This window comes from Chiloscyllium punctatum, chromosome 49 (assembly GCF_047496795.1).
Source record: "Chiloscyllium punctatum isolate Juve2018m chromosome 49, sChiPun1.3, whole genome shotgun sequence".
NCBI classification, from domain to species: domain Eukaryota; kingdom Metazoa; phylum Chordata; class Chondrichthyes; order Orectolobiformes; family Hemiscylliidae; genus Chiloscyllium; species Chiloscyllium punctatum.
In genome coordinates this window covers 31,276,601-31,302,649 of record NC_092787.1, presented here as the reverse complement: position 1 = coordinate 31,302,649, position 26,049 = coordinate 31,276,601, and the positions used below count along the sequence as shown (strand labels likewise).

Genomic DNA, 26,049 nt, shown 5'->3' with positions numbered 1-26,049 from the left:
TTCTAACCACCATTTCTCTACCCAACTTTCCAACTGATTTATAATCCTTCTGTGTCCTTTAACAACCTTCTCACAATCCACTGCTTTAATAATTTCATGTCATCTTACTAAGCAGAGCACCCCCATTTCCATCCAAATTTTTGTTTGTGTTCTGAGGGGTTATGACTAAAAACAAACAAAAAAAATTAAGCCATTAATTTTAGCAAAATCTAAGATAAGCAACTTATTCAAAGCTGAGCAAGTCTGAGGTCTTTGAGGGAGTCCATGGGATAATAATGGGACTTTGTTTACAGTGTTTCTCAATGAGGAGCATTAGCTTATTTTCAGTTTAGGAAGGTCAGATATTTTATTTGGTGGAGGGGAGTGGGGGGACTTATTGCTTAGCACACTTCTTTTGCCAGTTTCCCAGGAGGTTAGAAACATGGAACCATTTTTCTTAGAGAAGGGAGATAGTGTAGAAGTGTTTAGAAAATAGTTTACCTCACTGTAAGTGTTTTAGAGTGAAAGTTTCTGACCAGAATTATTTGAAGCTGAGAAAATCTATACTCAATTATGCATCTTTTCAATGAAAAGGCTATCAAATGCTCAAGCCTGAGAATTGAAAGAAATTGATTTGTTAAAGTTATAGATGTGATGGAGAAAGGATTATCTTTGGCTTTTGGAAATAATTAAGTGATGGTGTTAAAATAGATGGATGAGATTGCAAAGAAGGTCTGAAGAGTGTGGTTCAAAATTATTAAAATTTGTTTGTATCAATAAATTGATCTATTCTAATTTCTTTTTGATAATAAACTGTTTTATTGTTTAAAACAGTTCTACAGCTTCATGTGTTTGTTTCTCAGTAAAAGACTAACTTTATAGAATAGAATCCCTACCCTGTGGAAAGAGGACATTCAGCCATTGAGTCCACACTAACCCTCCAAAGAGCAATCCATCCAGACCACCTAACCATATCTCTGTAACCTTACACTTCTCATAGCTAATCTACCTGGTCTGCACATCCCTGAACACAACGGGCAACTTGGCCAGGTCAATCCACCTGACCTGCACAGCTTTGGACTGTGGGAGGAAACCAGATCTATCTGCTGAAAGAAAAACAATTATCTGATAAGTCATGTTTCAGTCTGGGATCTTACTTTTCCATTAATAACATCAGCTGTGTTCACAAAGCTAGCCACAAATACTTTACCTGATCCAGATATTGGCGCTGAAAAACACCTTTGACCACAAATCCATCAAGGTAGTGGTCTGCACCGAAAGTCGTAGAATCATAGAATCCCTACAGTGTGGAAACAAACCATTTGGCCCAACAAGTCCACACTGACCCTCCAAGGAGTATCCCACACAGACCCCATCCCCTACCCAAACACTCTACATTTACCCTAACTAGTGCACCTAACCTACACATCCCTTGACACTATGAGGCAATTTAGCTTGGCCAATTCACCTGGCCTGCACATCTTTGGACTGTGGGAGGAAACCGGAGCACCCGGAGGAAACCCACGCAGACACGGGGAGAGTGTGCAAACTCCACATAGACAGTCACCCGAGGGTGGAATCGAAGCTGGGTCCTTGATGCTGTGAGGCAGCAGTGCTAGCCACTGTGCAGCTTTGGAATCCTTGAAGCACTCAAGGGAAAAAAAAAGAGATGGTAGGTCCAGGTGCACAATTTTCTGAGTGTTAAAGTTTTTTGACAGAATGTTTCATTGTCAGAACGTACAACCGTGCATCAATATACAGCTTGGCTGATGGTGAGAAAACCTCTTCTCATCTGATACTGCACACCCAGAATCTCACCTAATCTAGATGTTGTCCTTGAGGGGCAGTCATGAAAGAGCCTGCTGTCTACCTCCCTGTGGAGTATGCCTTTGCAAAGAAGGTCTGAAGAGAGATGTAGTGTTTTTGTTTTTGTCAAGGCACAGCACATTGTGTTCTATGGGCTGGTCCCAGAGACAAGCAACAACTGCTCCTGGAGGGACAGTAACTCAGTGAAAGACATTCTTTGATTTGCCAGAAACTTGCTGGGCTTCCTAAAACTTCCCTTTCCTCATCAGTACTTGGTCTTTCAAGTAATAACACTCAGGTATTGGCTCAGATCCCATTTCTGCACAGTCTGTTTGGGATAACACTTTTCACTCTATTTGTTTTGCATTTCTAGTAAATAAGGTGGGTGAAATATATCAGCCTCGCTTTTTGTTTGTTTGTTTAAGGTGTCAAAACCTGTTTTTGATAAGCAGATTTTTCAGTCATCTCCCCGTTTCATAGTTTCCTCCTCTTCCTATGTCGTTCTATGGGCCTGAGATGTAGTCACAGCACAATCAGCAAACAATCCAGAACATTCCTCCTGTAACATCAGTTTCTTTATGTCCACTGCTTGTTCCACCTTTTGAATCTGCCAGGTCATTTCCCCAAGACAAAATCAATCCATTCCGTAGGCATTCGCTTTACTACTCTGATTACACGTTCATTTAAAATGTTATTCTTTAATCAGATTTCTCCTTCACTAGGGGATTGGCAGAGAAAGGTGAGTATAGGACAGCTACCTGAAACCGGAGACTTTCTGTAACCTCTACGAGAGAGAGAGAGATTAGATTAGATTAGATTAGATTAGATTACTTACAGTGTGGAAACAGGCCCTTCGGCCCAACAAGTCCACACCGCCCCGCCGAAGCGCAACCCACCCATACCCCTACATCTACCACTTACCTAACACTACGGGCAATTTAGCATGGCCAATTCACCTGATCTGCACATCTTTGGACTGTGGGAGGAAACCGGAGCACCCGGAGGAAACCCATGCAGACACGGGGAGAATGTGCAAACTCCACACAGTCAGTCGCCTGAGGCAGGAATTGAACCCGGGTCTCTGGCGCTGTGAGGCAGCAGTGCTAACCACTGTGCCACCGTGTCGCCCTATTGGCTCACGGTGAGAGATTTTTATTGGTGCATCCTATTGGGAGACTAGTGATTCTCTTTCGCACTAGCCCCACACAATGCATGGTCACCTGGTCAGGAGCCAAGCAGAAGATTGTCATCAAGCAGTTTCCTTTCGTTCAGAACCCACTGGATCATTGGTGTCTATTTCTGCTCTCTGTGTTGCAGAAAAAAATCTAACACTATATACAACTCACCATGTGCTCCAGTAAACATGATGTTTAAAAATGCTACCACCCCGACAGTCTCTTTGGTTGAAAGCAGTATTTTTTTCCAGCCCACAGTCTAAAAATCAAAACAATAAAAATATGGTGTTTACATGGAAAGAAGAAACAACGTTTCAAAACGGACTTTCATCAATGTGACACACCGACCACAAATAGGACATTTGTATCCATTCATCCTCAGCCTGCCCCTAAGTTAAATCTTATAGAATCTTTTAACATCTCATCATTTGGTTCCATGATGAATTCCTCTGCCTCAGTGTCTAAAATTAAATTAACATAAACTAGCTCCCAGGCCAATGCTTGTGGATTACAGAGCCTTCCACGACTCTAACTCAGATAAAGACTTCAGCATTCCTCCTTCAATAAAGTCATCCTCAAGATTAAGAATGAGAAATATTTTCCCACATCATATCAATGACACTATCTTCATTCAATTGCCCAGCATTGACCTATCTCCAGCACCTTTAGCCACATTAAATTTTCCTGTGCTCCACAAACAGAATGTAAACCTAAAGTATAGCTGGGATCTGCTTAAGGATGCTGCTGTTATTTCACATTGATCATAACCAAACAAATCTTGGTTGTCCATTGCTGCTTATCACAGGATTATTAATTATTGGATAGCCATTCCATAATCCTGGATTAGGGCTTTAAATTCAGTCTTTTTATCTCATTTCAAACAAAAGTGTGATTTATTTCTTATAATTAGACTTTTCTTCTGAATTGGTGAACCATTAGCCATTGGTCTGGTCACTGCATACATTAGAAAAATGCCTGGAACTTGTTCTTGTAACTGTTCCATTTCTTGAACCTCATTTGGCCTGGTGATGATTAGATTAGATTCCGTACAGTGTGGAAACAGGCCCTTCGGCCCAACAAGTCCGTACTGACCCTCCGAAGAGGGTGAAGCCCTAACCTTCACACCATAACCAGATATGGAGCCTCAGCTTTGAAAACTGGATTCAGTGAAGAAAAGCCCTCCTATAAGAAGTAAAGAACCAGGAGCAGGGTGGATCGCACAGCCTTTGAGACTGTATTTACAAATGAGAGGGACCGTATTGTTGAAGAGGAGAGTATGAAACAGACTGGTAAGCTCGAAGAGATACTTGTTAGGCATTTTGAAAAACTTGAGGGTAGACAAGTCCCCCGGGCCTGACGGGATATATCCTAGGATTATGTGGGAAGCAAGAGAGGAAATTGCAGAGCCGTTGGCAATGATCTTTTCGTCTTCACTGTCAATGGGGGTGGTGCCAGGGGACTGGAGAGTGGCGAATGTTGTGCCCCTGTTCAAAAAAGGGAATAGGGATAACCCCGGGAATTACAGGCCAATTAGTCTTACTTTAGTGGTAGGCAAAGTAATGGAAAGGGTACTGAGGGATAAATTTATGAGTATCTGGAAAGACACTGCTTGATTAGGGACAGCCAGCACGGATTCGTGAGGGGTAGATCTTGCCTTACAAGTCTTATTGAATTCTTTGAGGAGGTGACCAAGCATGTGGATGAGGTTAGAGCAGTGGATGTAGTGTACATGGATTTTAGTAAGGCATTTGATAAGGTTCTCCATGGTAGGCTTATGTGGAAAATCAGGAGGCATGGGATAGTGGGAAATTTGGCCAGTTGGATATAGAACTGGCTAACCGGTCGAAGTCAGAGAGTGGTGATAGATGGTAAATATTCAGCCTGGAGCCCAGTTACAAGTGGAGTTCCACAGGGATCAGTTCTGGGTTCTCTGCTGTTTGTAATGTTTATTAATGACTTGGAAGAGGGAGTCAAAGGGTGGGTCAGTAAATTTGCAGACGATACGAAGATTGGAGGAGTTGTGGTTAGTGAGGAGGGCTGTTGTCGGCTGCAAAGGGACTTAGATATGATGCAGAGCTGGGCTGAGGAGTGGCAGATGGAGTTCAACCCTGTCAAGTGTGAAGTTGTCCATTTTGGAAGGACAAATAAGAATGCGGAATACAGGGTTAACGGTAGGGTTCTTAGTAAGGTGGAGGAGCAGAGGGATCTTGGGGTCTATGTTCATAGCTCTTTGAAAGTTGTCACTCAGGTGGATAGAGCTTGTAAGAAGGCCTATGGTGTATTAGCGTTCATTAGCAGAGGGATTGAATTCAAGAGTCGTGAGGTAATATTGCAGCTGTATAGGACCTTGGTAAGGCCACATTTGGAGTACTGTGTGCAGTTCTGGTCGCCTCATTTTAGGAAAGATATGGAAGCTTTAGAGAGGGTGCAAAGGAGATTTACCAGGATGTTGCCTGGAATGGAGAATAGGTCGTACGAGGATAGGTTGAGAGTGCTAGGCCTTTTCTCATTGGAACGGCGAAGGATGAGGGGTGACTTGATAGAAGTTTATCAGATGATCAGGGGAATAGGTAGAGTAGACAGTCAGGATACTTTTTCCCCATTAACAACAGAGTGTTACAAGGGGATATAAATTTAAGGTGAAGGGTGGAAGGTATAGGGGGGATGTCAGGGGTAGGTTCTTTACCCAGAGAGTGGTGGGGGCATGGAACGTGCTGCCTGTGGGAGTGGCAGAGTCAGAATCATTGGTTACCTTTAAGCGGCAATTGGATAGGTACATGGATAGGTGCTTAAGCTAGTTCAAATGTTCGGCACAACATCGTGGGCCGAAGGGCCTGTTCTGTGCTGTATTGTTCTATGTTCTGCCATTCAATATAATCAAGACCCGATCTTCACCTCAATTCCACATCCTTACACTCCCTTTGCCCATACACCCCAAATCCTGGAGACACTAAAAGTTCAGCCTAATCATAGTCTTAAATAAATGATGGAGCATCGAACGATGAGGGACAGAGAATTCCGAAGAATCACAACCTTGGGAATACAGACATTTCTTCTCCAGCCTGTCTGAAATGATCATCACCTTACGCTGAAACTGTGACCCGTGTTCCAGGTCCCCCACTTCGTAGAAACAGCCTCGCAACATTCTACTCGTCAAACCCCTTCAGATTCTTAAATGAAAACAAAGCGCTGGAAAACCTCCGCATCTGTGGACAGAGAAACAGAGTTAATGGTCAATTTAATTGCTCTTCTTCAGAGCTTCTTTACACCATCCTCGAACCGAAGGGTAAGGAAGCAGTGTGGGGATAAAGAAGTTCCAAAGAAGAGTAATTAAATTCAACACTAACTCTGTTGCTCTCTCCCCAGACACTGCCTGACCTGAGATGCTCTTTTTATTTCCAATTTCCAGCATCTACAGTGTTTTCCTTTTATTCCTTTCAGTACTTTTTCCCAGCTCATTGTTTCCTGGAACTCCAGTGAATATTGACCCAATTTGTTTCAGCTCTCATCATAGCACAACCCCCTTATCCCTGGGACCAATAGCGTGAACCTTTGTTGGAATAGATCCAATATCAGCATATCCTTCTTTAAATATAGAGATCAAATTACACACAGTATTCCAGACATTTAAAAAACAAACTGCATCAATTTCAAACAAGATGAAACCTTCTCGCCCCCCAGATTGTAATCTGCCAGCCACCTCACTGTCACAGCTTACATTCTCACCTACATTTGTATTATTGGTAAACATAGATACATTAGGGTCATAGAGATGTACAGCACAGAAAGAGACCCTTTGGTCCAACCCGTCCATGCTGACCAGATATCCCAACCCAATCTAGTCCCATTTGCCAGCACTTGGCCCATATCCCTCCAAACCCTTCCTATTCATATACCCATCCAACTGCCTTTAAAATGCTGCAATTGTACCTGCCTCCCACCACTTCCTCTGGCAGCTCATTCCATACACACACCACCCTCTGTGTGAAAAGTTGCCCCTTAGGTCTCTTTTGTATCTTTCCCCTCTCACCCTAAACTTCTGCCCTCTAGTTCTGGACTCCCCACCCTAGGGAAATGACCTTGTCTATTTACCCTATCCATGCCCCTCATGATTTTATAAACATCTCTCAGGTCACCCCTCAGCCTGACGCTCCAGGGAAAACAGCCCCAGCCTGTTCAGCCTCTCCCTGTAGCTCAGATCCTCCAACCCTAGCAACATTCTTGTAAATCTTTTCGGAACCCTTTCAAGTTTCACAACATCTTTCCAATAGGAACGAGACCAGAATTGCATGCAATATTCCAACAGTGGTCTAACCAATGTCCTGTACAGCCATAACATGACCTCCCAACTCCTGTACTCAATACTCTGACCAATAAAGGAAAGCATACCAAACACCTTCTTCACTATCCTATCTACCTGCAACTCCACTTTCAAGGAGCTATGAACCTGCACTCCAAGGTCTCTTTGTTCAGCAACACTCCCTAGGACCTTACCATGAAATGTATAAGTCCTGCTAAGATTTACTTTCCCAAAATGCAGCAGCTCGTATTTATAGGAATTAAACTCCATCTGCCACTTCTCAGCCCATTGGCCCATCTGATCAAGATCCTGTTGTAATCTGAGGTAACCCTCTTCGCTGTCCACTACACCTCCAATTTTGGTGTCATCTCCAAACCGACTAACTCTCCCTCCTATGTTCACATAGGAATCGTTTATGTAATTGAGGAAGAACAGTGGACCCAGCACCGATCCTTGTGGCACACATTACTTCTCACCTGTTTTTTCCCAAGTTCTTTAGTATTGATTATAAATAGCTGAGGCCCCATCCCCGATGTTTGTAACACTCCACAAATCACATCCTGCCAACTTGAAAATGCCCCATTTCTCTCGACTTTGTCCATGAACCAGCCCTCTACCCACATAAATATATCACAACAACTTCATGACTCTTTATTTTGTGCATTAACATTTGTGTGAGGTACAGATCAGAAAATGATGTCTTGCAGTCCTGCCATGTACTGATCTTCAATAGGATAATGCACTGGGCATTACAAGTAATATCAGCAGCTCCAGAAATAAGAAGCAGCACTTGCAAGAGTTAATACATCAAAGTGAGCACAGAAACTGGTCCTACAACCGAATCCACATTGCTGTGTCTGTAGCTTGTATTTAGAAGTTCCATGCACTGACAGGATCATGTTCAATCACACCATTCAGAAAATAAAAAGAAACAGTCGCTTTTATTTCCTGTTTTTGTGAAAGGTACAGTCTTGGAATTGTAATCACTGATCAGCTTCTCGGCCTCAGTATACTTCTGTCACAGAGAAAGAGTAGTGAGTTGTGCTGAAATCTTTCCCTGCACCCCAACTCCAAGCAGCAACACAGATTCTCCCAGTCTCTTCAAACCAACTGCTTTCTGTGTGTTAGCCAGTGCAAATAATTGTACCAATTTACATTTTCAATCCATTTTTCAACAAATTGAGTGATAATTTTAAACTATAATTCCATTTAACCCACAATAAATCCAAATATATACACTGGCAAAAGCCTAAAAACATTCCTTAAAATATTCACATACATTGTGGTGTTGCTACTTGGTAAAATAATTACAAATGACTTTTAGAAAGGATCCTATGTACCCCGTCCCCTCACACATTCACTCACACACACACTTCATGTACAAACACATTCTTCCCCAAACATTCAAACACTACAATCAACTAGAGTTACTCCCATTCTGATTGGTTGTTTTGAATAAAGAATTTATATACAACAGAAGGAATCTTTTGATAACCAATCTGAAAATCCTAAAAGAGTCATCAGTAAAAAGCAGGAAGTTTGCTGAAAATCCTTCGCCACCAGCGCAAGAGCAAGGATCAGATCCTGGATGTTGGAATGTGCAAAATAAATGGTTTCTGTCGAGAAGGTGAGGTCTCAGCGACCAATCATGGCATCCCTTCCTCATCTACGTATGTTGAAGGAAACCAGCCAATCTGTCAGAAAGACAAGAACCAATTAGACCTCTGGGCTCAGTGGGTGATTTCAACACGTGACCAGGGTATCAGCTGATCCAGACTACAGTACAGTTACATGGACGGGGGAGGGAGAAGAGGACAGTGGGGAGGACAGTGGGGAGGACAGTGGGGGGGGGAGTTGGTGGGGGAGAGGACAGGGTGAGGTGGAGAGAGGATGGGGTGGGGCAGGGGAAGAGAGCAAGCACAAGCAAGTGAGAGGGAATGATATAGTTACACAAAACTCATTTGAATCTAGGAATCTTAAACGGACATCAAACTGGGTTGTAACAAATTGTGACAATGATATCAATGAAAGGCAGCAGAGGACACAGAAACCAGTAAATGGGAAAATACAGTTCAACTAAAGTACTCTGAAGTATTACACTTGGGAAGAATAGATTGAGGGAATCCACCCTTTAGTTGGATGATAATGCCAGATTCGAGTGCTGAGGAAAAGTAGACTTATGTACTGAAGCATTTTGCCTTACGCTCATCAGGACATTCACAAGAATACCAATGTAAAAGGGAACAACGATTTATCCTGTATGAGAAGAGAGTGGTGATTGGTTGGCAAATGATGAACGTTACCGGTGATCTTTCAGGAATTAGTAAAATCGGGGAGGGCCCCAGAGGATGAAAAATTGCTAACATAACGCCCCTGTTTAAAAAGGGAGTAAGGCAAAAGACAGAATATTACAAACTGATTAGCCTAACCTCAGTCGTGGATAAGATCCTGGAATTCATTGTGAAGGATGAGATTTCTGAATACTTGAAAGTGTATGATAAATAGGGCAAAGTCAGCATGATTTCATCAAGGGGAGATCATGCCTGACAAATTTGTTGGAATTCTTTGAGGAAGTAATGAATAAGTTAGACCAAGGAGAGCCTATGAATGTTATCTACCTGGACTTCAAGAAGGCTTTTGACAAAGTCCTGCACAGGAGGCTACTGAGTAAAATAAGGGCCCATGGTGTTAGAGGCAAGTTGCTAGCATGGATAGAAGATTGACTCTCTGGCAGAAAGCAGAGAGTGAGGGTTCTTCTCAGGATGGCAGCCGGTGACCAATGGTGTTCCACAAGGCTCACTGTTGGGACCACAAACTTTTCACTTTATAAAGTAATGATCCAGATGAAGAAACTGAGGGCATTCTGGCTAAGTTTGCAGATGTTACAAAGATAGGTAGAGGGACAGGTGGCATTGAGGAGGCAGGGAGGCTGGAGAGGATTTGGACAGGTTAGGAGAGTGGGCAAAAAAGTGGCAGATGGAGTACAGCATAGGAAAGAGTGAGGTCATGCACTTTGAAAGGAAGCATAGAGGCATGGACTATTTTCTAAATGGGGAGAAAATCCTCAAGTCTGAAGTGCAAAGAGACTTGGGAGTTCTAGTCCAGGATTCTCTCAAGGTAAGCTTGCAGGTTGAGTCAATAGTTAGGAAGGCAAATGCAATAATGGCATTTATTTTGAGGGGACTTAAATATAAAAGCAGGGATGTACTTCTGAGGCTCTATAAGGCTGTGGTCAGACCACATTTGGAGAACTGGGTACAGTTTTGGTCCCCTTACTCTCAGGGAGGATGTACTGACCCTGCAGCATGTTTGGAGGATGTTCACAAGAATTATTTCAGAAATAAAAAGCTTACCATATAAGGAACGTTTGAGGACTCTGGGTCTATACTCAGAGTTTAGAAGGATGAGGGGGTACAGAATTCTGAAAGGCCTGGAGGAGATACTAGGACCCAAATGCATAGCCTTATAGTAAAGGGAAGACAGTGGAGAGAAGGAGAAAGATGTTCAGCCAGAGAGTGGTGAATCTGTGGATTTCATTGGCACAGGGGGCTGTGGAGGACAGGTCACTGGATGCATTTAAAACTGAGATAGAAAGGTTCTTGAGTATCAAGGGTTACAGGAGAAGGCGGGAGAATGAGATTGAGAATCTTATCATCCATGGTTGAATGGAAGAGCAGACACGATGGGCTGAATGGCCTAATTTCTGCTCCTATGTCTTATGGAATCTGGTTGAAACCTTGTCAGAGAGAACATACCATTTAGACAATGACTGACAAAACACTGCTAGGCTTTGTTTAAATTTAAACCAGTCAGGTTGACACTGATTAGTGAAGGTATTAAACTGAAGAATGTACCAGAGAATGGCTGTCACCTATTTTAATTTGAAACAGACACAATGTGTATATATTCTGTCCCTTTCTAGGACAGTTTCATGTTGCTACCATGATGTAATAACCATGAAGTAGTGTTTGCCACAAACAGGAGACTGCCATCAAGCCAAACTGACATTCTGACCACCACACAAATGAGTCATGTGTTATACAACTCTCAGTGCCTGAGTGATGTCAGGCATGCAAAGACTTTGTTCCAAAGCCTGGCAGTTCATATCAACATCTTTGGATGTTCATAACAAGCAAGGTATTGGCTGGAGCCAACCTGTCAGAGTTTACAAAACTGACGCATGGTGTCCAATGTTAGATGTGGTTTGGCAGTTAGAAAATGTTTGCTAAATACTTCAGCATGTGCCAAGATTTTGAGGGGATTTGATGTAAATAGGGGAAATAGTTACAGGTTAGAAGCTAAAAGTAGGACATTTTTAAAAAATAAATAAAACAGATGCCAGGCCAGGTGATGTGTTGTCTCTGATGTAGGAGCTTGTGGACCCCATTATGGTTCATAGTGACCACATCTGTAGCAAGTGTTGGTTGAGAGAGGAACTCCGGCTCAGAGTCAATGAGCTGGAGTCTGAGCTTCAAATATTGTGGCACATCGGGAAGGGGTGTGTGGCAGTGACATCCCTTAGATTAATGACCTTGAATTTGGACAGTGGTCAAGAACAGAGGACTACAGGCGAGGCAGGTAGAGGGTTGCAGGAGGTGGTGTTAAAGGAGCCTCAGCTGTTGAGTTTGTCAAACAGGTTTGAGGTTCTTGCTCCCTACTTGGACGAGAGTAGGAGCTGTAGGGAGGATGAACAAACTGTCCATAGCACTGTGGCACAGGGAGCCTCGGGGAGGTGGGGGTGGAGAGAAAAAGAACATATGTCATTATAATCAGTGATAGTATAGTCAGGAGAATAGACACTGTTCTCTGTGGCTATAATCGAGAGTCCCAAAGCCTGTGTTATCTGCCTGGTGCCTGCGTTCAGGATTCCTCATCTGGGCTGTAGAAGGACTTGGAGTGGGAGGGGAATGATCCGCATTGTGGTCCACATTGGTACGAATGATACAAACAGGAGGAAGGAGGTTCTGCTGAGGGAATAGAATAGAATGTTTTTATAGAATCTCTACAGTGTGGAAACAGGCCATACGGCCCTGCAACTCCGCACTGACCCTCCAAAGAGTAACCAGCCCAGACCCATTCCCCTACCACTACATTTACCCCCAACTAATGCATCTAGCCGACACATCCCTGAACACAATGGACAATTTACCTGACCTGCATATCTTTGGATTGTGGGAGGAAACCAGAGCACCCAGAGGAAACCCACGCAGACAGTCACCTGAGGTTGGAATCGAACCTGGGTCCCTGGCGCTGTTAGGCAGCAGTGCTACCCACTGAGTCACCGTGCTGTGCCGTGCTGGGCAGGCAGGGGCCAAATGAAAAAGCAGAACTAAAAAGGGGTAATAATCTGTGGGTTCTTCCCTGACCCAGGGGGTAATTAGCACTGTCACAGGTGCAAATCCATGGGAGACTGGCACCAGTACAGGGGAAGGAGGGAGCTGTTCTGATGGCATGGGCTCCACCTAAATCATACTGGGCCCAGGGTCCTGGTGAATCACATAACTAGGGCTGTGAACAGGTCTTTAAACTAAACACTTGGGACGGGTGTGTTCACTTGCATTGAAAATCATGGAAAATGTTAAAGGGGTGGAGGGCTAGGGCTAGGACTAGGGTCAGGGTCAGTAATCAACTTCAGGTGCAGCAAATAAGGGAATCGCCATGAGAAGAGGCGCAGTCAATGCAGGACTGAGGGTGTTGTACTGAAATGCACGCAGTATCTAAAACAAGGGAGATCAGCAAGAAGTTGGTATGTACAATGTTGTGCGTCTCAGAGACATGGTTGCAAGGGGATCAGTGCTGGAAACTAAATATCCAAGGATACACGTTCTATCGAAAGGACAAGCAGGTGGGGGCGGGATTGCCTTGTCAGTAAGAAATTAAGAGTGGCACGGTGGCAGTGGTTAGCACTGCTGCCTCACAGCGCCAGAGACCAGGTTTCAATTCCCGCCTCAGGTGACTCTGTGTGGAGTTTGCACATTCTCCCCGTGTCTGCGTGGGTTTCCTCCGGGTGCTCCGGTTTCCTCCCACAGTCCAAAAATGTGCAGGTTAGGTGAATTGGCGATGCTAAATTGCCGTAGTGTTAGGTGAAGGGGTAAATGTAGGGCAATGGGTCTGGGTGGGTTGCGCTTTGGCGGGTCGGTGTGGACTTGTTGGGCCGAAGGGCCTGTTTCCACACTGTAAGTAATCTAATCTAAATTAAAATAGATAGCAAGAGGTGATATTGACCCTGAAGGCAATGTGAATAGAGTTGACGAAATGCAAAGGGAAAAAGATCCTGATGGGCATAATGTCCAGGCTCCTAGCAATAGTCAGGGTCTGGGGAAAAAAATAAACCAGTAGATAGAAAAGGGCATGTAAGAAAGGTTCTATTACAATATGCAGGTGGACTGGGACTACCCGATTGGTAGCAAATCTCAAAAAAAGAAATTTGTGGAATGCCTAAGAGATTTTGTTTGGAGCAGTTTGTGGGAGAACCTACGAGGGATCAGGCAATTCTGGATTGAGGCAGACTTGATTAGGGGAATTGAAGATGAAGGAACCCATGGGTGACAGTGACCATAATATGAGAGAATTCACTCTCCAATTTGAGAGGTATCACAGGATAGATGTGGAGAGAATATTTCTTCATGCAGGTGAATCTAGAGGCTGAGAATTGATTAAAGTCACTCGATTAGATTAGATTTCTTACAGTGTGGAAACAGGCCCTTCGGGCCAACAAGTCCACACCGACCCTCTGAAGAGCAACCCACCCAGACCCATTCCCCTACATTTGCCCCTTCACCTAACACTACGGGCAATCTAGGAAGGCCAATTCACCTGACCCGCACATTTTTGGACTGTGGGAGGAAACCGGAGCACCCGGAGGAAACCCACGCAGACACGGGGAGCATGTGCAAACTCCACACAGACAGTTGCCTGAGGCGGGAATTGAACCCGGGTCTCTGACGCTGTGAGGCAGCAGTGCTAACCACTGAGCCACCGTGCCGCCCCATTGCGATAGAGCTGAGGAGAGAATCTTCCTCTCTGAGGATGGTCAGTCTTTAGAATGGTCTTCCTTTAAAGACAGTGGAAGCAGAATCCATAAACATTAGTCAGGCAGTGGTAGGCGGAGGGGTGTGGAAGGTACTGGGGGTAGGCAGAATGGGGAATAATCAGATCAGTCACGATCCTATAGAATGGTGGAGCTGACCTGAGAAGCTGAGCAGCCTATTCCTGCTTCTAATTCATATCTTTGTTTATTCGTTTGTTCAGATGGTGAAGATGATCTCAATTAAAATGAAACACAGGTAGTAATCTTCCATGAATCCTCAGATTCTGGAAAAGCCCAGAAAATTGGAAAACTGACAATGTAACACATTTAACTCAAAAATGGAGGGAGCCAAAAGAAAATAGGTATCTCTAGGCCAGTTCGCTTAACATCTGTGATTGGGGAAATGATGTGATAGCAGAGCATTAAGACATGCATCACAAAACCAAGTCAAGTCAGCATGGCTTCATATGGGGAACCAAGCCTGAGAAATTTATTACAGTTCCTTGAGGAGCTAATTTACAGGATAAATATAGGATAGATATAGATATAGATATAGATATAGAGACACCAGAAGCTATAATATTTCCAAAAGACATTTGAAAAGGTCCCACACTTAAGACTCCTTAATAAGATAAAAGCCTATGGGGTTGTGGTAGTATATTAGCACGGATAAAGGATTGTCTAACTAATAGAAGACAGTGTTGGGATAAAGGAGGCTTTTTCAGGATGGCAACCTGTAACAAGTACAATGCCACAGGGATCAGTGATGGGACCACAATTATTTACAACATACATTAATGTCTTGGATGAGGAAAATGAATGTACAGTATATACACTGCATCCACAAAATCACAAATCATGAATTTGCCTATTCACGCCAAAAAATAAGTAACACCAAAAATCAACATCTGTGGGCAGAATTCACGCATCCGTGATTTTTAACTTATTTTTAAACAAGCTCTGCACTTGTGAATTTCATCATAGGTGGGACTTCTGAGGAACAGAACCCTCATGGATATGGACGACTGACTGTACAATCACCAACATTGCTGATGACACAGAAATAGGACAGAAGGCAAGCTATGAGGCTGACACAAGCAGTCAACAGAGGGACACAGACAGGTTCAACGAGTGGCTGAAAACTTGGAAGGAGGAATATAATGTGGGAAAATGTGAGGTTATGCACTTTCGCAGTAAGAACAGAGGAGCTGAATATTATTTAGGTGGAGAAAGACTGCAGGGAGCTACAGAAATGAGGGATTTGGGAGTCCTCATTCATAAATCACGAAAAACTAGCATCCAAGTTCAATTGGTAATAAGGAAGGCAAATGAAATGTTGGTCCAAAGGGAATCATAGTTTAAAAGTAGGGAAATTGTGGTAAAACTGTATAATGCACAAGTCAGATCACAGCTGGAATAGAGAACAGTTTTGGGCTCCTTATCTAAGAAAAGATATATTGGCATTGGACACAGTTCAGTGAAGATTCACTAGATTGATCTCAGGTATAGAGGTACTGTCTTATGAGGAGATATAGAATAGGTTGGGCCTGTACTGATTAGAATTTAGAAAGATGAGAGGAGACATGATTGAAACGTATTAAGACTCTTACAACACTTAACAGGGGAGATGCAAAAAGGTTGTTTCTCCAGGTGGGAGATTTTAGGACCAAAGGACATCATCTCAGAGTAAGGAGAGAGAGGACATAGATGAAGGGGAATTCCTTCTCTTTTAGGGGAGTGAATGTTTGGAATTGTGAAGTATATTCAAAGCTGTGACAAACAGATTTTTTTAAACAGAAAAGGAATCAAAGGGTATTGGGAAAAGGCAGGAAAATGGAGTTGAATATTATCAGATCAGCCAAGATGTCACTGAATAGCAGAGTCAACTGGATGGACTGAATGGCCTCCTTCTGCTCCTCTCTCATCTTAAAATGAAAAATTGCTTCAAAAAGAGTAATATTAAAAGTTGTGGGGAGTGTGGTGAGTCTTTGTGGGTTACTAGAGTGTGCAGGGAATGGGATGAGAAGAGCAGAATATTAAAGGCTAAATGGAGGGAGGAGGAGATTGGGATTATTTTTGTGGGGTATTAAAATTTCAGACAGTGACTGAGAGTGTGGGATAAGACTGGGTTCATCATGGGGAGAGCAGTTTCTTATTCCTGATGCATTCCAACACTCACCTTTCCATTTGCTTCACCTTTCCACCAGCCCTGGTCACCCCCAATCTTATTGAAGATCTTCACAGTGTCTCCTTCCTGAAGTGACAGCTCACGCATGTCACGTGCTGCAAAGTTATATCGCGCTGTCGCCATGCCAATAGGTCGGGGATTAAACACTGAGTGGAGACATTCAAAAGAAACTTCAGCAAAACTTTAATAATTAAGATGTTGATCACCTTTATCAAAGGTGAAGTAATGAAAACCAGGAGCAAATAATTGGGGTAAACATTGTGGACTGATAGTCTGAAGATGCCATTGTGAACAATGTTGATCATGACAACTCTTTCTGATCGGTAAAGTACACAATGGAACAGAACATTTCAAGAGCTGGTTTTTAAGCGTTGGATGAACAAAAACCAAGCCCAAGGCAAGAGAAAGACATTTCCTGCTAGGTCACAGCTGGGATTTTCCAACAGCCATAGGTGGGAGCTGCACACAGGGATCCTGAGGATTCCCTATCACAGCAGCATCCAAAGGGATTGCCTGGAAACTGAAGATTCCGTTGGGAATTCCCCTGCATGGAACTCTCCAGAAGTTACCATTTAAATTGGAGAATTCAGAAATTAAGTAGCTACTCAGGAAAGGTTAAACCATTAAATACATTTCCTAACTTGAGTCAGTATTCAACTTCTCCATACTTTAACAACAGAGGAACAGATAAACAGAGGAGCTAGGAGGAGTAGGCTATTCAGCTCTCCAAGAGTACTCTACTATTCAATAAGATTATGGCTGATTATCCAACTCAGTTCCCTTTTCTTTCATAACCTTTGATCCCTTTAGCCCTTAGACATATTTCTAACTCCTTGAAAATATTCAATATTTGGCCTCAACTACTTTCTGTGGTAGTGAATTCCACAGGCTCCCCACCCTCTGGGTGGGCATTTCTCCACATCTCAGTCCGAAATGACCTATCCCATATCCTTGCTAAACCACATCACTATATCCTTAGACCTTGATCCCTGGTTCTAGCCTCCTGGGTCATCAGGGACATCCTTCCTGCATCTTCTCTGCGTAGGCCTGTTGAATATTAGACATGAGATTCTCCCTCATTCTTCTTGAATAATTTTAACTAATCCAATCTCTCTTCATATGTCGGTCCTGCCATCCCAGGAATCAGTCCGGTAAAACGTCACTGCACTCGCTCCATCACCAGAACATCCTTCCTCAGATAAGGAAACCAAAACTGCACACGATATTCCAGGTGTGATCTCACCAGGGGCCTGTATAATTGCAGCAAGACATCCCTGCTCCTTTACTCAAATCCTGCCACTGGGAAGGCCAACATGCCATTTGCCTTCTTTACTGCCTGCTCACTTTCAGCATCTGGGTGTGTGAAGACACCCAGGTCTCATTATACAACCCCCTTTCCCAACCCATCACTATCCAGGTAATAATCTGCCTTCCTGATTTTGCTATCAAAGTGGATAATGTCACACTTATCCACATTATGCTGCATCAGCCTGACCTCTGCTCACTTAGCCTGTCTAAATCACACTGAAGCATCTCTGCATCCTCCTCACAGCTTACCCTCCCAGCCAGCTTTGAGTCATCTGCAAATTTGGAGATCACACATTTAGTTCATTCAGGTAAATCATTAACATATATTGTAAATAGATGGGATCCAAGCACTGATCTCTGCAATATTCTACTAGCCTCTGTCTGCCAATCAGAAAAAGACCTGTTTATCCCTATCTTTGTTTCCTGTCTGCCAACCAGTTCTCTATCAGTGTTGATACACAACCCCCAATCCCATGCACTCGAGATTTACACATTAACTTCTTTGGTGGCAGCTTATCAGAAAGCCTTCTGAACGTCCAAGTAAACCACATCCACCGGCTCCCCCTCATCAACCTGACTCAATACATCCTTGAAACATTACAGCAGATTTGTCAAGCATGATTTCGTTTTTGTAAATCTGTGCTGATTGTCCGATTCTGTCACTGTTTTCCAACATTTTACCTCACATACTCCCAATTAAATCTATTAAGTTACAGATCCAGTATATCCCCACTAATGCAATACCCCAAGACCTAACACCCTGACTAACCTGTTCTGGACCCAACCTCTTCCCCTTCCCTGACATCACACACAACATCCCCACTGCTAGAGCGGACTCACCCTCCCTCCCCACTCCCTGTCGGACTTCACCCACCTACCTTGACCGACACTGAACACATCATATGCCTGGCCCCTTGCCACCTACCCACTGGCACATAACTCTTGCCCCTAAGCACTCTACCTAGCTGGCATTCTAACCTCACACTTAGCTTTGGGACGTAATGTTTGACAGCCGCGGTCTGGAATTCTGCACACGCAGCAAATTCTGGGGAAAGAGGGATGTGGTCTGCCTTCACCCTGACACATCTACACTAGCAGGAACCTGTCAGAATGGAAGGAGCATCGACCTTGCAGAAACATGAAGTTCTCTCTTTGCATAAAAAAATGGGCAGGGCAGAGTGCCAAACTGCGTGAGATTATCTCTCCTCAAAACATTTAGCCCAATGTGGTCCTCCTCTTGAGAAACATTTCACCTGCTAAATCACATCATTGTGTATTCACAATGATGACTAATTCCTAGTTGAGCCCCACTGGCTGCAAAGGGACACCCTGAAGTTATGGAGCTGCTGGCATAGGTGTCTCTGTTTACTATATTGACAGTGGGGGCTGAGAACAAGGATAGCCTTTATAACGCACATGTGAACCTTGTTTACTCTTGACCCCAACGCTGAGTTTCAGATGGTGCATGGAAAGTGACTCTTAAACCAGTCCAGCAGGTCCAAGGTCAGAGGTCTCCAGCTTTGCCCATTATGTTGCAGATGTGGCACTTTAACTGAGGAGGAGAGAAGGAGACAAAGGCAGATGTACCTGACCAGAAAGGAGCAGAGTTCTGAGATGAAACACTGAAGCCCTGAGGACTAAGAAAAGCAAAGTTGTAGGAAGAGGAGGAGGATGCTGCAGAAGATTAGAAGGAGAGGAACAGTCAGTACATGAAGAAATATTAAACAGAAAATCAGGTCAAGCAATATTAAAATACAAGGAAAAAAGTAACAATAATTTTCAGCAAAACCTGTCATTGAAATCGAGGCCCCAGATTTGAGTAAAATCACAGAATGCCAGTGTGAAGGGAAGCAGTAGCTGGACTGGCCTGGGGTGACAGGGTAGAAAGGACAGTATTCAAACTTTCTCAGCTAAGACAGGATAACAAACTGACACTATCAATATGAAGGGTAGGAGTAGGCTATTTGGCCCCTTGAGCCTGCTCTACTGTTCAACGTGATCATGGTTTATCCTGGGCTTCACCTCCACCATCCCATAAACTCCCCATAATCCTTCAGTTCCCGCTGCTTCCACCTCCTCCGGCAGGAGATCTCCTGGCACAGAACATCACACTTGTTTGCAACCACCCTGGAACATCCATCATCCAATGACACCTTGGTTGACCCCTCTTCCTGCTGCCTTTACCCTCTAGGAGAGATCACTGCAGCTTTTCAGCTCAGATCTAACAGCTGAAATACTGACACGTTCTTTTTTGGATGTCACTGTTAAGAGTAGATTCTGCTCTTACAATTTGAAGCAACTCTTAATTTCTCTTATGGCCAGTGTGTCGAATTTTCAATGTGCATTTTACATCCACACTTCAAACACCCCTGTTTTCTTCCTCAGAACTTATTGTCCAGGTTTCTGATGGATTCCATGCCCAAAACATGGATTTTCCTGCTCCTCGGATTCTGCCTGACTTGCTGTACTTTCCCAGAACGCACCCTCGACTCTCCCACATCTGCAGTCCTCACTTTCTCCTAGGTTTCTGATGGAGACAGGACAGCCGAAAGATTGGTGCTTTTGAGGAGTAATTTCCTGTTCTAGGCTTGAATCTTTATGTCAGTGACACGTCTTCACTCTCACAAAAGGTTCTTCTGGTTTTCTCGACGGTCCTCCTAATTTCTGCACATCTGTCACTTTGTGGTATCATCTGTCCATAATTACCAAACATAGCGACCTGTTCCAGTGTGAAACCAACCTCTTCAAATCTTCACACTCATTTCCTGTCATATATTTTATAAGACATCTTCTCGATCTATCAGCAATATTTATAATCTGTGTATCACAAGTCTGTCATGTTTCTCGCCTTCGAGTTTTACATTGGAAGTGCATCAGATTTTCTGTTTGGTCCATCATTTCCCTCTACACTTTAAGGATTCCCTTGATTTGTTCCATCTACAATTCACTTCTATCTTGTTTCTACCTTTCTTTCCAAAGGTGGCTCAGTGGTTAGCACTGTTGCCTCACAGCGCCAGGGACCGGGGTTCAATTCCCATCTCAGGCAACGTCTGTGTGGAGTTTGCACATTCTCCCAGTGTCTGCGTGGGTTTCCTCCGGGTGCTCCAGTTTCTTCCCACAGTCCAAAAATGTGCAGGTTAGGTGAATTTGCCATGCTAACTTGCCCTTAGTGTTAGGTGCATTAGTCAGGGGTAAATGGGTCTAGGTGTGTTGCTCTTTGGAGGGTCGGTGTGGACTTGTTGGGCCAAAAGGCCTGTTTCCACTCTATAGGGAATCTAATTAAAACAAAAACAGGGTGGCACGGTGGCTCAGTGGTTAGCACTGCTGCCTCACAGCACCAGGGACTCAGGCTTGATTCTGGCCTCAGGTGACTGTCTGTGTGGAGTTTGCACATTCTCCCCGTGTCTGCGTGGGTTTCCTCTGGGTGCTCCGGTTTCCTCCCACAGTCCAAAGAGGACTGTGAGAAATTGGCCATGCTAAATTGCCCGTAGTGTTAGGTGAAGGGGTAAATGTAGGGCAATGGGTCTGGGTGGGTTGCTCTTCGGCAGGTTGGTGTGGACTTGTTGGGCCGAAGGGCCTGTTTCTACACTGTAAGTAATCTAATCCAATCAAATGATGTCAACATTTGTTTTTTCTGCACGTTATTTGCCACCATCCCTTTTTATCTTTCAAGGAGTTTGTCTTCTACTGAATTACTCTCCTTTTGAGATTTTTTTCCAGTTTCATACTTTCTTACATGAACAAGGAACAACAGTCGCGACTTGGCCCTTTGAATCTGCTCCACCACTCAATAAGATTACCGCTGATCTCAACTCTACATTCCTGCATATCCTGATAATCTTTCATCTCCTTGGTCATCAAAGATCTGTCTACTTCTGCCCTCGAAATATTTAAAGATTCTACATCCAGTGCATTTTGAGGAATGGAATTCCAAAGACACTCAATCCTCAGAAAAAAACTTTCTTTTTTCTGTTTTAAATGGGTGCCACCTTTTTTGACACCAACTTCTAGATTCTCCAAAGCATCCTCTCAACATCCACCCAGTCAAGTCCCCTCAGAATCTTCCATGTTTCAAATACATCACCACTAGTTCTTCTAAGTTTCAGATGATAGAGGACTAGCCTGTCTAACCTTTCCTCAAATAAATCTGCTCATTCCAATGTTAATCTGGTAAAGCTTCTCGGAGTTGTTTGCACCAAATTAATATCCTTGTGTAAGTACAATGACCAGCATTGGACACAGTACTCCGGATGCAGTCTTACTGAATAACTGAAACATAACCTCCCTACTCTTGCTTTGAATTTCCCTCACAATAAAACAAAATATCTATTAGCTTTGCTGATTTCTGGCTCACATATCTATCTTCTGACACCATTTCTCTTTAGCTGCCGACATATATTCTTCATTTTCTTTTCAATGTCAATGTCATCACAAGTGTTTTTTTCCTCCCTGTCATCATTGCCACAATCTCATCTGCCATCTACCCCTCATCTCTTTGCCTTTTCCATTTTAGTATTTTTTTTTTCACAGTATGTTGTGTAACTTTTTCCGCACTTAGTAATTTGTTTTGTTTTTCTTGTTCTGAAAACTGTTTGTTTGGAATCCCGAGACACCAAACTTGTTCAGAATGAATTCCTTGCTCTGGTTTTCATCCTTCAACATCCTGACATCTAAATGGTCTCACTTTTTTTTGGTATTTTCAGTTCACATTTAATTTTTGCCAGATGATGATCTGCATTTGAATCCACAGCAGGATAATGACAAATGCTCCTTAAACTGATTCTAAAAAGTTGTTTGACCATTACAGAATCTATTTGATTGTTAGACATGTTGCCTAGACTTCTCTTTTTGGTCGCTCACTCACTTAATCTCACTTACGGCCTCCGGCCTCCTCCTTATTTGCCTTTGAGTTTATTATCAGAAATCCTCGATAAGTTACTGTCTGTCAAAGTCTTTAATATAGATTGCAACCAGCTGAGGCCCCATGTCTGTCTTTACCAAATTAGGAAGTGGTGGCAAGGATCCAATTGAAAATGTGGGGTTTGAGCAACTGAGCAGTACAGTGATGGATAAAGAGGAGGCCGTAAAAATCTGGCAACACTCCAGGAAGAGACATCACCAGGCCTGGATGTGATACATCCTAGATTGCGGAGAGGGGTTAGGGAGAAAATCACAGGGCCATTGACAGGCCTCTCTTTGAACACAGGATTTGGGAGAAAATCACAGGGCCATTGACAGGCCTCTCTATGAACACAGGATTCGGGAGAAAATCACAGGGCCATTGACAGGCCTCTCTATGAACACAGGATTAGTGCCAGGACACGGGACCATCACAAATGTGACACCGCTGTTTAAAAAAAAAGGTGCAAAGGATAACCCAGGAAGCTACAAACCTGTCAGCTTGATGTCAATGGGAAAACTTGTGGAGGCTATAATGAAGAATAAGGTAAATATACACTTAGAAAAATAAGTTAATTAGACATGGTTAGGATTGATGGGTCCTTGGCAGCATTGATTAGAAGTTGACTAAAAGATAGGAAATAGAAGGCATTACTCAGTTCGGAGATGAGTTAAAAGTTGTATTCCCCAGGGATCAGTGTTGGGACTATTGCTTTTCCTGATTTATATAAATGATTTGGAGATGGATGTTGAGGGAAAAATCTCTAAATTTGCAGATGATCCGAAACTAAGAACAGTGAATTGTGAGGATGATGCGGAGTGATTTCAGAGGGACCTATCAATGCACAGGCACCTGCCAGATAAATTTCAATGCAGAGAAACACAGGTAATGCATTTTGATAGAAGAAACAGAGAGACAATACAGGCCTCAATGGCACAACTTTACAGGGTGTACAGGAGCACCTTGGGGTTCACATGAATGATTCTCAGTACGTGGCCAGGCAGGTTGAAATAGTTATGAAGAAGGGCACGGTGGCACAGTGGTTAGCACTGCTGCCTCACAGCGCCAGAGACCCGGGTTCAATTCCCGCCTCAGGCGACTGACTGTGTGGAGTTTGCACATTCTCCCCGTGTCTGCGTGGGTTTCCTCCGGGTGCTCCAGTTTCCTCCCACACTCCAAAGATGTGCAGGTCAGGTGAATTGGCCATGCTAAATTGCCTGTAGTGTTAGGTAAGGGGTAGATGTAGGGGTATGGGTGGGTTACGCTTCGGCGGGGCGGTGTGGACTTGTTGGGCCGAAGGGCCTGTTTCCACACTAAGTAATCTAGTAATCTAATCTAATCTAATATTTCTCTCCACAGATACTCCGAGAGCTGCTGAGGTATTCCAGTAATTTCTGGTTTTAGTGAAGTTGAAACAGTTGTTAGGAAGGGTCATAGGCTCCTTGGGTTTCGTGTAAATGGAGGCATAGAGTATACAAGTGAGGAAGTGATGCTACACCTCTGTAAATCATTTGTCAGAATACATTTGGAGAATCGTGTTCATGTTATTTAAGGAAGGATGTGAAAGCCCTGAGCAGAGTTCAAAGGAAATTTACTGGAATGATACCAGGAATGAGGGATTTTGGACACAAGAAAAGATTAGAGACATTGAGCTTGTTCACCTTGGAGCAGAGAAGATTGAGAGGTGACCTTATTAAGGTGTCAGCATTATAAACAATTTTGACAGGGTGAAGGAGGATATTCCAGTATATCAGTAACTAGGGGTCACAATTCCCAGATTGTCAGCAAGAGAGCTAGGAATGAGATGAGGAGAAACTTCTTTACTCAGAGAGTTGGCCCGGTGATTCAGTGGTTAGCACTGCTGCCTCATAGCACCAGGTTCGATTCCAGCCTCGGGCGACTGTCTGTGTGGAGTTTGCACATTCTCTCCATGTCTGCGTGGGTTTCCTCTGGGTGCTCCAGTTTCCTCCCACATTCCAAAGATGTGCAGGTCAGGTGAGGGCCATGCTAAAAATTGCCCATAGTGTTAGGTGCATTAGTCAGAGGGAAATGGGAATAGGTGGGTTACTCTTTGGAGGGTCGGTGTGGACTTGTTGGGCCGAAGGGCCTGTTTCCACACTGTAGAAAAAGTTGTTGGAATGTGGAATGTGCTGCCTGGGAGAGGGGTGGAGACAGATGCCACAGGAGGTTTCAGAGAGAGCTGGATGTATATTTGAAAGGGATTAATTTCGAGAGTTACAGAGAAAGGATTGGAGAATGGGACTAACAGGGTAACTCTTTTGGGAGGTAAAAACAATGCTGAAAACCAAATACTGGATTAGTGGTGCTGGAAGAGCACAGCAGTTCAGTCGGCATCCAACGAGCAGCGAAATCGACATTTTGGGCAAAAGCCCTTCATCAGGAATAAAGGCAGTGAGCCTGAAGGTATCTCTCCACGCTTCAGGCTCACTGCCTTTATTCCTGATGAAGGGCTTTTGCCCGAAACGTCGATTTCGCTGCTCGTTGGATGCCGACTGAACTGCTGTGCTCTTCCAGCACCACTAATCCAACTCTTTTGGGAGCCAGTGATGAGTCAATGGTTCAAATGGCCTCCTTCTGTACTGTAAAACTCTATGACTCTTGCACCACCCCATTAGGTACAGCTCGCCAACTTGAAAATACATCATTCATCAGGACTTTGTTTCCAGTCTGCTAACCAGTTCCTTATAGAACATAGAACATAGAAAAATACAGCGCAGTACAGGCCCTTTGGCCCTCGATGTCACGCCGATCCAAGCCCACCTAACCTACACTAACCCACTATCCTCCATATACCTATCCAATGCCCGTTTAAATGCCCATAAAGAGGGAGAGCCCACCACTGCTACTGGCAGGGCATTCCATGAACTCACGACTCACTGCGTAAAGAATCTACCCCTAACATCTGTCTTGTACTTACCACTCCTTAATTTAAAGCTATGCCCCCTCGTAATAGCTGACTCCATACGTGGAAAAAGGTTCTCATGGTCAACCCTATCTAAACCCCTAATCATCTGGTACACCTCTATCAAGTCACCCCTAAACCTTCTTTTCTCCAATGAAAACAGCCCCAAGTGCCTCAGCCTTTCCTCATACGATCTTCCTACCGTACCAGGCAACATCCTGGTAAACCTCGTCTGCATCCGTTCCAGTGCCTCCACATCCTTCCTATAGTATGGCAACCAAAACTGCACACAATACTCCAGATGCGGCCGCAGCAGAGTCTTATACAACTGCAACATGACCTCAGAACTCCGGAACTCAATTCCTCTACCAATAAAAGCCAGTACGCAATATGCCTTCTTCACAGCACTATTTACCTGGGTGGCAACTTTCAGAGATCTG

General features: G+C 43.8%; 1 protein-coding gene across 7 annotated transcripts in view; it reads right to left on the bottom strand.

The window, feature by feature from the left end:
• Window positions 1–8,182: 8,182 nt before the first annotated feature.
• The window catches only part of vav2 (vav 2 guanine nucleotide exchange factor), a 190,432-nt gene continuing 172,565 nt past the window's right edge, over window positions 8,183–26,049 (bottom strand). For 4 of the 7 annotated variants that reach the window (XM_072566125.1, XM_072566128.1, XM_072566124.1 and 1 more), the window contains 3 exons: window positions 19,374–19,460; window positions 16,470–16,624; window positions 8,183–8,954 (listed from right to left, as the gene is read on the bottom strand). In XM_072566125.1, coding sequence (XP_072422226.1) covers window positions 8,907–8,954; window positions 16,470–16,624; window positions 19,374–19,460 — 290 coding nt within the window. In that variant the 3' untranslated portion in view covers window positions 8,183–8,906. The remainder of the gene's footprint in view (window positions 8,955–16,469; window positions 16,625–19,373; window positions 19,461–26,049) is intronic. The other 3 variants (XR_011956135.1, XM_072566126.1, XM_072566127.1) reach the window with 1 other exon arrangement.